This window comes from Coffea arabica, chromosome 11c (assembly GCF_036785885.1).
Source record: "Coffea arabica cultivar ET-39 chromosome 11c, Coffea Arabica ET-39 HiFi, whole genome shotgun sequence".
Lineage (NCBI taxonomy): Eukaryota > Viridiplantae > Streptophyta > Magnoliopsida > Gentianales > Rubiaceae > Coffea > Coffea arabica.
The window spans coordinates 42,454,904-42,470,818 of record NC_092330.1 but is presented as its reverse complement, the minus strand read 5'-3'; the positions used below and the strand labels follow the sequence as shown (position 1 = coordinate 42,470,818).

General features: G+C 37.4%; 2 protein-coding genes across 2 annotated transcripts; both read left to right on the top strand.

The window, feature by feature from the left end:
- The first annotated feature begins 648 nt into the window (after nucleotides 1-648).
- LOC113716949 (serine/threonine-protein kinase PBL34) lies at nucleotides 649-6,808 on the top strand. Its single transcript, XM_027241513.2, has 6 exons — nucleotides 649-1,346; nucleotides 2,811-3,145; nucleotides 3,244-3,379; nucleotides 4,619-4,755; nucleotides 5,205-5,328; nucleotides 6,034-6,808. Exons 1-6 carry the CDS (start codon nucleotides 1,151-1,153, stop codon nucleotides 6,552-6,554), a joined length of 1,449 nt encoding a protein of 482 aa, XP_027097314.1. The 5' UTR covers nucleotides 649-1,150; the 3' UTR covers nucleotides 6,555-6,808.
- Nucleotides 6,809-9,456: 2,648 nt separating this feature from the next.
- Nucleotides 9,457-13,584, top strand: LOC113717225 (mitochondrial outer membrane protein porin of 36 kDa). The gene is made up of 6 exons (XM_027241940.2): nucleotides 9,457-9,649; nucleotides 9,748-9,815; nucleotides 11,172-11,282; nucleotides 11,993-12,079; nucleotides 12,178-12,386; nucleotides 13,019-13,584. Exons 1-6 carry the CDS (start codon nucleotides 9,601-9,603, stop codon nucleotides 13,323-13,325), a joined length of 831 nt encoding a protein of 276 aa, XP_027097741.1. The 5' UTR covers nucleotides 9,457-9,600; the 3' UTR covers nucleotides 13,326-13,584.
- The last annotated feature ends 2,331 nt before the right edge of the window (nucleotides 13,585-15,915 follow it).

The window sequence follows — 15,915 nt, the reverse complement described above, 5'->3', positions numbered from 1 at the left end:
GGAGAAAGCTTGTTAATTTTTCTAAAATGCCTATTTTGTCCTTAAAAATGCCTTGAATAAATATTTAATGACTTCCATATCCAAAATCATTCCACTAATTCTCAAAACTCCCAAACAATATAACAATCTCTTCTCTCGTGACTTAAGCTTTCCCTTCTTTTCTTTTCTATCATAAACTCCCAAACTAAGCCTTATACTTTATCTTTAGGGCTTGAATTGATTTCTATTAGACATTGTACAAATTTGGTTTAATTTGTTCAAGAAGAATGAATTTTTTAATTTTTTTTATCACCGATGACCTCCGTTTTTATTGTTCAAGTAATTTTGGTTTCTATTTATTAAGTTTTAACCCGTAAATAGTTAGCAGTCTCATAACTATTTACGTAAATTCAACTTTTCTGCCCGCGTTCTCCGGGCAGCTCCACATTAGCTTTTTCGGTCTTCGTTTCTATTAAAAAATGTAAGAACCGATAATTCACATTTCATTACAATAATTATTTCTCATTTCCAGAGGTGTATATACATTACGCATACATATCAGAGAAAATAAATTGCTTTTTTTCTTTTTCTTTTTCGAGCATTGAATTGGTCAGAATAATAGTTCTCTTTTGTTGGGATATCTTTGAGGTGCAGACATTTCTGGGGGGCACTTTTGAACTGGAATTATTGTCTGATTCCAGCTCTGTTTTTTTTTTTTTGTTTTTTTACTATGCTTTGCTTGCTTGCCTGCACTATCAATCTGTTCTATTCCTCAACTGGGGGTAAAGTTTTCTACTTTGTTGAAGATCAAACATGTGATCTGATTATTTGAGCTCTTTTGGAGCAAATTTGTGATCTTTGGTTGGTTTTTCCTACTGGGCTTGAGCTGTTTCAACTGTTTTCGAAGGATTGGCCTACAAGTTTGGGATTTCTGGCGGCCCTTTCGGGTATTTGGGTTGTATTTTAGAGTCTTTGGCTGATTTACTGAACCTGGTTTGAGCTATTTTGGATGATTTTTGTCGGGTTTTGTTGGAAATAGGAGTTCTGTATAAGGGCTAGTTGGGGAATTTGTTTGAGGGCTTTGGGAAAGGGGGAGGTGGGCCTTTGGTGAAAGGTGTGATTTTGGGAGTTTTTTGATGCCATCTGAGTTCTATTTTAGGGGTTGTGAAAGATGGGATTAGTTGGAGGAGGTGATGGTGAAAAGGTGGAATCTTGGGATGTTGGAAAATCAGAGGGGAAGAAGAAGAAGAAAGAGAGAGGTGGTTCCGTGGAGACTGGATGTTGGAGGAAGTTAAGGTTTATTGGCAGCTGTATTTCTTCAAGATCTAAAGTGGATAGCTCTATCAGTGGCATCAGTACTCACTATGGTATTTGCAAGATTCCTTCCTTTTTCTCAATTGAACTGATTAAGGTTGAGTTAATTGTTTCAGCTAAGCTTGTTCTCAGTCTACATGAACACTTTCGTATCATATGTGGTGAAATTGTGCGTACATGTTCTGCTTGTGTGTTTTACTTAATTCGCTTGAGCATGTTGTCCTTTCTCCAGATTCCAGAGCATGGTCATCATCTTTTTTTCGTGATTTCACGTGTTCTTTACTTATTGGTATGCCAAGCTCTAGGTGATATAAGCAATGCCTCATGAGAAATTTCAGATTTTGGTTTGAGCAATTGAAGTCAGATGGTGTTATCGGTAGGCAGGTAGCTTTCACTGTCCCAGTCCCACCATTTCTTCCCTTGAAAACCTGAAAATGAGACAAAAATTGGAGGGAAGGTAAAAGAAATCAAAACACAAATAAGACTTCCAGTATAATCTAATTGTCCTTTTGTTGGCTGTGGGGTGGGGGAGGTCTTTGCTTTTTTCATGGATAGAGTACCTCAATGTTTGTAGCTTATTCCGTTTTAATCTTTTTGGATATTTATATCATGAGATTTGTATATTCTATACATGGATTGCAACCTCTTCCATGGACCAATGTGGGATACATCCTTTTATTAAAAGGAAATGGTATTGAAATTGTTAAATTTGACAGAATTGCTAGTCTTTAGACTACAATTTGCGAAAGAAAAAATCTTAAGGAGTACTTGAAAGTCCTTTTTTATTATTTCTTTATTGTAGCTTATGACAGTAATGGATTGCCACTGTAACCCATTTTTGGTAAATCAAATTAATATTCTGGGCATGCCCTTAATGATTTTGACCAAGTATTTGAAATTTCTATACTTAATGGAAATTGAGGTTTTCTAGTATAGTTGCAGAAACCAATTCAATTAAGGGGTTGTAATTTGCTAGGAAATCAATTTGAATGGTCCAAATAATGTCAGTGCTGGGAAATGTATTTGATTTTTGATGCCTTTTAGTCAAACATATCCCCATGACACGCATGGATAATAACAGGGATAAGAGACGAAGGGAGACATTTTATCCTTGGTTGCACATAAGCACCAATTGGCAGGTGGTTATTCAAACTTCTGATGTTTCCAGCCTCTCGCTGCAGATATGAGAGTACCTCATTTAATGGGATTAAAGTTATTGCTTTCTGTTGTTTAAGTCAAGCATCTCATAGAACCACTTCAGAACCTTCCATTGATTCTCTTGTAGTGCTGTCTGACTACTTGCTCATGTTTGCTCAGTGATGTCTCCATACTGGTTGCCTTTGTCTAGTATTTTCCCTGTGTAGCACATGGCTGTGATTTCTTGGAATGTGATAGTCTTCAAGAATACTGTGTGCTAAATGCTAATTGCTAAACAAGATAAATTCTTCCTAGGTTTTCTCTTCTATACAAGATTATATCCTGTACCTTATGTTTTCCACTTTTGTGCATGTCTGCAGAAACCAAGTCTGCAAATGACACTAGTCGAGATCAACCAGCTGCTGCAATAATTTCTTCGACAGCCACCAGTACTGCAGAAAGTAATTCATCCACATCCAAACTTGAAGAGGAGCTAAAGGTTGCTTCTCGGCTTCGAAAGTTCACATTTAATGATCTGAAACTGGCGACCAGAAATTTTAGACCAGAGTCTCTTCTTGGTGAAGGAGGTTTTGGTTGTGTATTTAAGGGATGGATTGAAGAGAATGGAACAGCGCCAGTGAAACCTGGAACGGGGCTTACCGTTGCTGTGAAAACTCTCAATCATGATGGGCTTCAGGGTCACAAAGAATGGCTGGTTTGATGCTTTCTTGAATAACTTTGCTTTTGATGCTGTTTTTCTAATTTGTCCTTGTTAACTTTTGGTCATTCTAAATTTTTAATTAAATTTGGCAGGCCGAAGTAAGTTTTCTTGGCGATCTTATCCATCCTAATTTGGTTAAGCTTATTGGTTACTGTATTGAAGATGATCAAAGACTGCTAGTTTATGAGTTCATGCCTCGGGGAAGCTTGGAGAACCATCTCTTTAGGAGTATGTAATTAGTACTCTTGTAAATTTTGTTCAATGATAGTTTCTTCTCCTCCTCATGTTGAATTGTAAAAGTGATACTTTGAAGAGATCATCTTGTCTATGTATGACATTTGACAAGCTTATACCGGTTCTACAAAACCAAAAAGTGTATAAATAAATAAATAATAAAATGACAAGCTTGTAACCCATCTTGTTGAGGAATATGTTTGAAGTGCTAATTATGATTTATATGGACTTATGCATGTGCCTCCCTGTGTGGGCTTCCATTTAGGATACGGGGTATTTATATTTGTCATGTTGGAGTTCGCTGTATTTTATTAAATGTGGTCCCACAAGCTTCAAGAAATGGTATGGTTATTTCTGTACTGGCTGAATGGCCTTGCTACTTATTCTCCAAAGTTCTTTATGTATTACCAATTCATTCTGTTTTAGTTCAGAGTGTTGCTCATTTTATTGTTCCATTGATGCTTGAATGCAGGTTGGCTGACTCTTGAAATTTCTAATGCTATCTCTTTAACTAAACATACATCAATTCTTGCCTAATTATGAATTAGGGTTGTCTCAGATGGTTAATGAATTTCTTTACCAATTCTTTAACTGGTTTGGTCTTCCATCATCCTCCCCTTGAGTAGTAGGTTTTTCCATGATAAAAGGGGAAAAATGGTGTTTCTAGTCCTGGTTTGATGGAGGTGCTTGGGTGCCAGAAAGAGTATTGGAGTAAAAGAGAATATGAGTAAAAAGCGAGGATGTAGTAAGGACATGTATCTTCAACTTTACCTACTGTTTTTGTTTTCTGTTCTTGAATATTGGTTTGAGTATTGGTTTCTGGATATCAATGGTCAATGTTATGTAGGTGTCACTTACCCAATCCTTTTTCTGATCAGAGTCAGATTCATTGAATGATAATACTCATAGATCATGGTGAGGGATAGTAATACTGTTGAAATATCCTTAGCTACATGCTTAATGCCTTCACATAATATTATGATGGAAATAAAGCAAACTGTGGACATCTTTCACAATCCTGTTTCCTATCTTCATCCTTGTCTAGTTCTCTGATTGTCTGTACCATTTTTGAGCTTGGTATCAGAGGTGTAATTTTAATCTGACGGTACCAAGTATTCACTTCATTCACTTTGTTGTTGGTACTGTGGTGCTATTGCAACGTAAATGTAAATACTGGCTTTGCGTATGATTTTCCATTTTTACTTCAATTTAACTCCTGTTCTTTTTGTGCAGGGTCCCTTCCTCTTCCGTGGTCTATCAGGATGAAAATTGCTCTAGGTGCTGCAAAAGGTCTTGCATTTCTCCATGAGGAAGCAGAGAGGCCAGTTATATACCGTGACTTCAAGACCTCAAACATCCTGTTAGATGCAGTATGTGATCAACACTTCAGGATTTATATGAATTAACTTGTATTATCATTCTGGGAAATGCTGTTTGAGTCTTCAAAATTCTGCTCTGGTTCCATTTTACTCTTCTATTTTGCAACTTTTAAGACATTTGATTGCTTATGTTGTGTATATGTATCAATTTAGTCCACCATGTTTTTACTTGACAGTATTTCGTCCACTGTGTTTTACAGTTTGTATGTTTGCTTTATAGCTAAATAACCAAAAATAATCAAACCTTAGGATATTGGGGATTAATTATGCCATTAGTGAAACACGAGGGACAAAAGTAGGTTGTGACTAAAATATGCTTGGGCTAAAATATGGCGAGTGCAAGATATGATGTACTAAATTGAGATCAGTACAAAGCACAGAGAACTAAACTGCAATTGGGCCATTTACCCTTTACCTAATAAAACATCATTTGTTTGTAGGATTACAATGCCAAGCTTTCTGATTTTGGACTTGCCAAGGATGGTCCAGAGGGGGATAAGACTCATGTCTCTACTCGTGTGATGGGAACATATGGTTATGCGGCCCCAGAATATGTGATGACAGGTAATCTTGATCTCTTGTTATAATTATTATTGATATTTGTTTCTTGCATGCTATTCCTCTAGAGAAGAAAGAAAGATAGAAAAGGCGGCTGTGAAGGCAATAAAAGTAGGTTATTCAATCATATTGGAGGCTTAATTTTGTCTTTTCCAAAGCTTGACCTGTAGTGATGGATGTTTCACTGCTGTTGGAAAATATGCTAATCCCGACCCCTTGTTGTCTCACAATTTTCCCTTGCCGTGTGTGCCCGCTTGTCTTGTGAGAATGAGGGGCTTCTGGCATATCTGTGGTCATTATTCTTGCTACCGTTTGAATTGGCATGGAACTTGGCTACTTCAAATAAAAGCCCAATTAACATGGTCATAGGACATTCATCTGTTTGATTATATATGCTTGGCTGCTGAGTATTCTATTCTACGTGCTACTTATATTCGATGTCTTCATAGGACCAAGGGAGCGCAATCATGTCAATACATTGAATCTCACACAGAAAGCTGGAGCTAGACTAGCTTTTCTCACTAAATCATCAGTAATTCTAATAACTAAGATTTTTATGTGGTAGAACAATACTTGAAATTATGGATAGCGTGTTTAGCTTCTCTTTTTCTTGAGCTTCATTATGGAGTCGAGTGTTTGGTGGCTGCAACTTACGTGATCATTGTGTATTTAGCTGTTAATTTCTAATCAGACATGTAATTTTTTTCTCAGGGCACCTTACGTCGAAGAGTGATGTCTACAGCTTTGGCGTGGTTTTACTTGAGATGCTAACAGGCAGGAGATCGATGGACAAGAACCGGCCTAACGGGGAGCATAACCTGGTAGAGTGGGCCCGGCCTCATCTTGGCGAGAGAAGAAGGTTTTATCGATTGATAGACCCTAGGCTGGAAGGCCATTTTTCGATTAAAGGTGCACAGAAAGCTGCACAATTGGCTGCTCGCTGCCTTGGCCGAGACCCAAAAGCCAGGCCGCTAATGAGTGAAGTTGTGGAAGCCTTGAGACCTTTGCCTGCTCTCAAGGACATGGCCAGCTCATCCTACTATTTTCAGACCATGCAAACTGATCGCGTAGGATCCAGTCCAAACACCAGAAATGGTATAAGATCACAAGTTGCATCATTCACGAGAAATGGACAACATCCTAGGAGTCTTTCCATACCAAATGGCTCTCATGCTTCTCCGTATCATCATCAGTTTCCTCAAAACTCACCAAAACCGAATGGTAAACAATAGGGGTGGACTGGAGTTCCCAGGACGCGTTTCTTTTCCAATCCACATTCTTTTTCTTTCCCCAAATCACGAGCATGATTTGTTGGCCCCCTGGTGTTTTAGATGATGACTGGAAAAGGGAATGGAAGAGCATGGTTTATGATGTTGTGGTCTTGAGTGGTGTAACTTCCTTTTGGGAAAGAATGTAATGTAAGCACAGCTGAATTTAGTGGAGAAAATATTTATCTGTATCCAAATAAGAAACCCTCCTATCTCTACTCCTCCCCCATCCCTGATTCCTGCGTTCTCATGCAGAAAGGGGAAAGAAAAAGGTCCAATCTGGTAATCGTCTGACGGTCTGGGTACAAATTTTTAGCATGTATATTTCAACTTCTTATTGGGCTCATTGTTTGGAATACGTGAACTCCTTTGCCTTGAGTCGTAAAATGGATGCCTGTTTGCTGGAACAGAACTTTTGACAATCACCACGATGCATGAAGGAGAGGGAAGGAAAAAAAAGGGGGGGGGGGGGATGTTGTAAGGAATGATTGATCAAAAATAACTTTTCCTCCCCGGGTTCGAAGGACGGGGGGGAAGATGGTGTGGAATTCTTGATGAAACGAACTTTTCCTCCCCCGAGTTCTTTGAACAAAAGCCCTTCAACTTAGAACCGAATGTTAGCCCCATGAAAAGTTTCGGAAATCAATCTCAACTTCTGATGAGATTACTATTAATCATCATACATACCAGAACAAGTTAATAAGATTATGCCTGGCTAATTCGAATACTTATTTTGAACATTTACTGTTCAGAATCTTGGTGCCCATTGGTAAACCAACCTTTCAACCCATTGGTTCCACTATTTGGTCCTTAACAATCAATGAGATTTATTTAGACGGCCATGCCAACTCGAACACAAGTCAGTTGTAATCTCTCTAAATAGTGATGTGTACAAATTATAGAAATTAAAGGAAGATAAAAATTTGTTAGCTGTGTGTGAGCTTTAATGGCCTATCAACTAAACTGGGATATATTATGGTAAGGGCATTCATGGTGGATATATTATGGATGAGTTTAGGCTTAAGGATTCTATCCCAAACATTGTTCTTTGTCGCGTCAAGAAGAGGCCGCAGCAAAAGTTCAGTATGATTTCTGAAGACGTAAATCATGATGAGGGAGCCATCATATGCGTGATGAAGATCAAGGTCGAGATGTTGATCGCGACTTAATTGACATTGACGAGTTGTTACCACCTTTAGACGATCAAGAAAGGAGCAAGCAGTTAATTAATGAGGATCATCATCAAGGTCCCCCAGTTGAACTCAATATTGAAGATGATTGTGATTATCATAACACTATGGCCATGATCAAAATGGCAATGGATCCTTTGCAACAGAGGAGTTAGTGCCAAGCATAAGTTTTGGAGCGAGCGAGCGAGCGATATTTATCAAGACCGTTCAGGACGTCCCTTGATTCTAAACGTGGAAGCTGATTATCATAAACAACTGGAGGAAGCATTAATTGATCCAATGCGGTCAGTGGACAACCAGCCCTCTGTGGAAAAACCATACGCCACCGCAGGACTTTTATCTGCAATCAACAATGCCGGAGAGTTTACAAAAGACAGTAGGATTTCTCTTAGGTGATTATGACTAAAAAGATGACATAAAATTCTAGACCATAAGTGTTCCAGAATGGTTCTTCAAGGTTTGTATGGAATCTTGTGTCGATTTGTATGTATATAGTCTAGACTTTGTATCCTTGTTTAAGCTTTCTTTAGTTATTGCAAAGTTTAGCCACTCTGTGACATATGTTCTGTCTCTCTTTCTAATTGAAAATTTCCCCCCTCAAAAATCTCCATTGCTTGCTAATAAAATGGCAATAATGAGTGGCATTCTTTTTTTTTGTTTTCGTTTTTGTTTTTTGGTGCATAGAATACATATTAGAGGGTTGGCTTTGGGGATGGGGGCTTATGTTGCTCAAAGTTAAAGGGCAGCCAATGGTGATGGTTTTCTTCTTCTTTTTGGCGTTCACTCCTTCTATTGCGTGCAAATATTTGCAATATAAGGAGTATCTTTTGCCTTTTGCTCATAGTTCTATTATTCATTTTGAAAGAAGCATCCGACAAATGAGCTCACAGCCGTGACTTATTCTCAGAGCATGGCAAAATCAAGAATTGCACATTCTACGGTGTTCTCAATTAACCGAAGTGCGTGCAATGTGTATGGATTTGTTTGGATAGAATATTATTTGAAATAATTACTGTAACACTTTTTGTGACGTGATATATATCAGATAAAAAATAATTAAAAATATAAAAAAGTGGATTGAAAAATATGTTTATATTACAAGCGATTGCAAGGACTTTTAAATCTCACCAATCCCATCTTTTACAAAATTTGGCACTTTTTTTTTTTTATTTGATGTTTGATAAATATCTTTCCTCCTCAATTAAGGAAAAACAAAATTAGGTACATTATTAAACAAATGTACATATGAATATCCTCTTTCTTAGATTTGCATGAGGTAGAAATTGTCGCTACGATAATTATCTTGAAAATTAGTAAAATCATTACAACACAGTTCACAATAAACCCCAAAAAAAAGTCTCACATTCACAAACAATCCCTCTTGTTACATTATCCACGAGGACAATTGGCAAGCCCTTGTAATTTATCACAAACCTCAAGGGATATTTGTAAATTAACCAAATATTTAATGTAGTTTTGTTGATTTTTGCCATATTAAATTAAAAAGACATGAAGGAACCTGTTATTTTTTGTTTTTTTTTTCCCGTTGCCAATCTAACAAGTTCTTTTTTACTCAATTTTCTATTCTTTCAAAATAACCGACGGCCCACAACATTCCCCCCTCTCCCAAAATAATACAACGGCCAAGAAAAATCAGCGTAATAAACTAGGTTAAAAGTTTTGGAAGCATTTTCCAACACATCCAGCCTCATATTCTCTGTCTCTATTTTCCCCGTCAAACTCCCCGTCGCAGCTTACCACCCAACGCCGCCAACCAAACCCTTCTTTCTCCCTCCTCAGTCGAAATTTAGCTGCGGAAAATGGTGAAGGGTCCCGGCCTCTACTCCGATATTGGCAAAAGAGCCCGAGGTTATCTATCCTTTCCTCTTTCAATTGTAGTCCTGTTTTGTTAAGTTTCGAGGATTTTCGTACTGTACTCACAAGATGTTTGATGTTTTGTCTGTTAGATCTTTTGTACAAGGATTATCAGGGCGACCACAAATTCAGCGTTACCACTTATAGTCCCAATGGAGTGGTGGGCTCTCTCTCTCTCTGTACTGGTTTATGTGTTTTTTGTATACGTTTCTGTGTATGGGTTCAAATGGGTCATGTATGTATGAACTTATTTTGCCGATGAGTGTTGTTTCTGAAAGTGTGATGTGCTTTTCGGCTGGAGTTTCGTGAAATATTGCAGCTGGAAAAAGTAGTCTCTTCGATTTACTTATGGAAGAGGAAATATTTTCGTTTTAGCTACTGTTGCAATAATGACAAAGGAGAAGAACATGGGGAGAATGTCGTTATTTTGGCTTTATTTACTTTGAAATGCTAAGTTTAAATGTCACTTAACTGTGTACAATTTGGACTTGCAAATTATTAATTTGGTCCCCCACCCACTCAACCCCTCCCTCTTCCCCCCCCCCCCCCCCCCCCCCCCCCCAAAAAAAACAAAAAAATAGAGCTTTTGGGAAGTGTTCATGCCTGATTTCTCTGGTGTGGATGAAAAGCAAGGGAAATTATTATATCTCCCTGTATTTGTTATGACCCACGAATCACGATCATCAGGTCATGATTGATCATATTATTAATCCATGATCCTTTTATCCATGAATCATGATTGATGAGGTCATGTATTGTTCTTCTTGCAATTTATTGTCAAGGCAGTTATTAGGCTCTGCTGTTGATAGGTACTCTTGTGAAAGAGTTCCTGTAGGGGAGTATGGCAGCCTTTCCATTGGTTAATACTATTGGTCAATCAAAGAATTATAGAAAATGCTGGTACTCTAGAAGCATCACTGTGTAAAATGTTCCGGCTTTGGTTCTTTTGTGTATTTTTTTTACAAATATTATATTTTTGGAGAGAGAAGAACTTCTCTTTCTAATTTGCACATCTGCAGCTTAAAACAACTGAGAATACTCTTATTCCAGGAAAAAAAGTTGTTTTATGGTATTGTTATAACTTTCGAAACAAGTTTTCCAACTGTCTAATAAGCTTTGCCCATTTTCCTGGAAGACCACATAGGCTGCAGTTTAAGATAGCAACATCCATCATCACTTCTACATTGATTTCTTTGTTATTCACATATGGAGAGGTTTTAAGGTCCAAAATACACTGTCATACTGTCAATCTCAGTCATTATATTAGTTGTTGATACCTGGAAGTTTATTTTAGTTTGTGCTATGAAGGTTAATACGTTGTTTCATTGACTAATAAATTATCTGTCATTGAGTCAATATCCAGGGCATTAGTACGGGGTTTAAATTTTTCTGCAAGTCGGTGCTTTTAGTCAGAGCTTTTTAATAGCATTTATTGTTTGCGTGCTGCTACTTGAGCTGCATACATTTTTTACTTTTCTAGAGCGCAAATATGTAAATATATTTGCTATTTTTTCAGGCCATTACAGCATCTGGACTAAAGAAGGGTGAATTGTTTCTGGGTGATGTCAACACGCAGTTGAAGAATAAAAACATTACGACTGACTTTAAAGTCGACACCAACTCCAAAGTAAGTTGTTGAAGTTGTTTGGCTTGTAGTTATTTCGTCTAAAGGTGGAGATTTCCTTCTGTAATTAATGGTAATTCTGAATTATAATATCATTTGTTAGTCATAAACTGGCAGGGTTAATATGACATGCTTGTTTCCATTAAGTTGTACATGTAAATGTAATTCTATGTGCAAGTAATGGCTAAAACAAAAGAACATATACTGTTGTCGTTGTTGTCTAGGTCAAGATTCGGTTTTACGGCATTCGAGTTGTGATGTAACTATAATATTTGCTGTTTTTGAATCCTGTGCTCTTAGCATGGTTTGGATTGTCCCCCATTATTGTGGTTTATTTCTCCTTCCAAAAAATTTATCAGTTGAGGCATGTTATTGCTAGTTCAATCTCTTCTCTGGGTTTTATTATGTTGTTTGAACATGAAAGAGCTTTATGTTATTAAAATTTGCATTATGCAAAGTAGATGCTTGCAATTTGATGTTTACCAAGGATGGCAGCCTATTTGTGTAAATCAAGGAGTGCCTTAGTTAAAAGATTTGCATGTAAGAGGGCCAAAAAAGAAGAAAGGAGATCTAGGTGATGATTAATTTGTCCTTAAATCAATTTAATGTAGGCTTTTCTACCCTTTTCCTCTTTATCTACGGAATGGTCTGAGGTCTTACATAGTGGTTGCAATATCGTGATGCATATATTTGGCTTGCTTATGTATATGTAGGTTTTCACAACAATCACTGTTGATGAACCTGCACCCGGTCTGAAGACAATCTTTAGCTTTGTTGTCCCAGACCAAAGATCTGGCAAGGTACTATATATTTTACAGGTACTTCTTCCGTATCTCTTGCAAAATGATGATCAGGGCTGACCGGTGAAATGCCAAATTTGTTCTGATTCTGTTATCAGGTGGAACTCCAGTACTTGCACGAATATGCTGGAATTAGTTCTAGCATTGGACTTACTGCAAATCCAATTGTCAATTTCTCTGGTGTGGCTGGAAATGACAAGCTTGCTCTAGGTACTGACGTCTCTTTTGACACTGCCACAGGGAACTTCACTAAGTACAATGCTGGTCTTAGTTTTACCAATTCTGACCTAATTGCTGCATTGACCTTGTAAGTGCCCTTTCTTTTTACTGGATTTTAATTGAAGTACCTGCCGTGTCACTTATAGCTAGTTTGGGAGTTGAGATTCCAACGGAATCGAAAAGAAAGGAAGAGAGAGGTGGATTTTCCTACGTTTGGGACTTTCAAGTGAGACAGAAATGAAAAGAAATGAACGGATTTTGAAGGATGCCAAGTTCTGCTACAGTGCAATTTTTTTTCTGACCAAAAGCTAGTGGAAAGCAAAACTTTTTCAAATTGCCCATTTTATCCTCACAAAACTATTGAATGAAATTTTATTGACATATATATCCAAAATCATTCTACTTCCTTCTAAAACTCCCAAACAAAACATTAAAATCTCCTCTTCCTTTATATTCTTTTCTTTTCTTTCATAACTTAACATTTCCTATCTTTTCTTTTCTAACCTAAACATCCAAACTAGGTATTAAGTTGCTTATAACCACTTTAGTTATTACACGCTTTATGTATACACTCTGGTTTTTTTAAGATCTTCCTGATGATGGTGGTGCGTGTTCATAATTTTTCATCTGATTGCTGGGCTATAGTTTTTTTTTTAATTATTATTATTATTATTATTATTTAAGTTTCTTGGTTGATGAGTTCTTTGTTAACACAAACAGGAATGATAAGGGCGACACCCTCACTGCTTCCTACTACCACAGTGTTAGCCCATTGACTAATACAGCAGTTGGAGCAGAGTTGAGTCACAGTTTCTCAACCAACGAAAATTCTCTCACCCTCGGAACACAGCATTTATTAGACCCATTAACCACAGTGAAGGCTCGCGTGAACAACTACGGCAAGGCAAGTGCTCTTATCCAGCATGAGTGGCGCCCGAAGTCTCTCTTAACCATATCAGGTGAGGTTGACACCCGGGCAATTGAAAAAAGTGCAAAGATTGGGTTGGCTGTTGCTCTCAAGCCATGAAGCAAATGATTACCATTGGTTTGGGTAGCACCCCGGCAATGTTTGCATGGGCAGAGCAAATAAATAGGGCAACAAGAGTCTAGTGAAACTTTGTTTCCTAAATCCAATTAATCTTTTTATGTGGTAGAATTGGTTTTCTGATCTATTCATAGTTTGGCTGGTCGGAACCTGTCTGGCTTGGTATGACTTATTTTGACTTGGTGATGGTGAATTGAACTTTCAAGCAAAGTTTTATATGAGATGGCGACAATTGGTCTAAGCTTCTTCATATTGGTTGTCCATTCCGGACCCAGATGTGCGACATGAAACCTCTGCTGCAGGAATTGCATTTTAGAACTCTTGAATCTGAAACCGCTTCAGCTGTGGCATTTCGGTTCCTCTCTGATTGGTGGTAATTGGCATTTCAATTTGGAAAAAAAAAAGTGAACAATTAAATTGCGTCCATCCAAACATACAAATTGATGAAATTGTTAGTAGCTTTCAAATTATTGCACTCTATGATAGATTCAAATGTATTGGTATGGCACTAAGAACATAATAAGCATGTCCTGTCACGGTGCTATGGATTGGTCGTTGGTCAAACCCTCCAAAGTGAAACCGCTGCTGCTACTCATGGATCACCATGCTTACAACTTCTGACCATGCAGCCACTAGGAAGCGAGGTCTAGTTTCTATTTGGATTGAAAATTTGGAGCCTTTATGATGTTCTGGGGAGATACAAGGTAGAAGTGAAAAACAAGTAGGATATGCGTGCATCTTGAATTGTAGCTTATAAGTTTTTGCAGGGTGATGCCGGAAAAGAAGAAGAAGAGGAAGGGACTTTTAGCATAATAATTTTATATATTCGACATATGATAACAAAACGCCTCTCCTCCTTGCATTGTACAATTGTAATCTGTCATTTTAGCTCTTCACAAACAGATATAATTAAGTCTTACATAACCAAATCAGGCTTAATATGCATTATCCTGCCATGCACGCATTATGTGGACTTTGCCCCTCACCATTCCTGCCTTGAATTATAAACCATCTCTGATTTGTGTCTTGTGAGGCAGTGTATCTTCTTGGCTTCTGCCTTTGCGCTCGCAGCAGCTTCCGTTCTTAGGCTTGAAGCCAGTAGCAGCAACATAAATAGATCGAAAGTGTGATATAGGATGTGTATAAGACTTGTTATAGAACTCTCAATCCGCTTAAAATTAAGTATTAGCCGTAAATATTGCAGCAGACTTCTTGTGTGATTGCTGGTTTGCATGCTGACAAATAAAATGCATAGGATGGCCACAGCTAAAGAACGATCAAGATCATGCATAGACTCTGGAGTGAGCAACATTGATCAAGATCATTCAGGTCCCTTGATGCCAAATGTGGAAACTGATTATCAAAAACATTTGGGGGGAGTAGTATTTGATCCCATGGAGGTGGTGGTCTTTCAGGTGATTATGACTGAAAAGATGACATTTAAAATTATAGACCAATGACTCCGGAATGGTTGTTCAACATTTTGATGGATTCTTCTGTTGATTTATACGTGCACAGTCCAGACTTTACTATTTTTCAGTTGAGCTTCCTTTTATTTTCTTGCAAAATCTAGCCAACTAGAAAATCTCTGTAAAGTATAAACTGATTTTTTTTTCCCTGTTTGAAAGAAGCATGTGGCTGGTTATTAGTGGCATATTGTCAAAGCTTGACAAAATCAGGTATAGCATATTCTATGACGTTCTGATTCACGTCTGCATTGAAGCCAGAGGTGCACAGCATTTGGTGGCTAGCAAGCTACTTGATGAAATAAACCGCACCGCTGAGAAAATTTTGAGGTTCATTAAATTACGCAAATTCCTTTCAAGTTTATCATAGTTGCCAACATATTAGCATTTGACAATGAAGTACAGCTTTTTCTTCTTCTTCTTTTTTTTTTTCCTGATGCTGAATTTTTAATTGCCAAAACAGCAGTTATAATTGCAAGGACTTTTTAATTCTCACAAAATTTTGTTGTTTTCACAAGATTTGACGCCTTTTCTTGTTCTCCTTGGCCTTTGATAAATATCTTTTCTACATAATTAAAGAAAAGTAGAATGAGGTATATGTATAATTAATTGTGAATTATCCTCTTTCTGTGACTCATACGGAAGTGGAAATTGTTGTTTTAAAAATTAGTAAAATCATTATATATATATATATATTATTTTTTTCTTCCTTCCTTTTATAATCTCTCTTGTCTTACTATCCAATCCAACCTCCCCAAAAACCATTGTAATATACAATTCACAATAAGCCCCAAAAAGACACTTTTAACTTGAACAACAAAAAGTATTGGACAATTAGCAAGCCCTTGTAATTATCACAAACCTCAAGGGGTAATTGTAATTTCACCAATTGTTTCATGGTTTTTTTTAAATTTTTTTCCACTGGTGCCAATCGCAACTCTTTCACTCTCACAGCCCAACCATTTTTCGAAGGAATCTCACAGCCCAACCTCAAAAGCCAGAAAGTCCTTCTCTAATTCGTTTCCCTCAATTTCTAAATGCCAAAATAACCGACGTCTCATAACAATCTTATATCAGCCCCCTCGCGAGATCCAACGGCCAAGAAA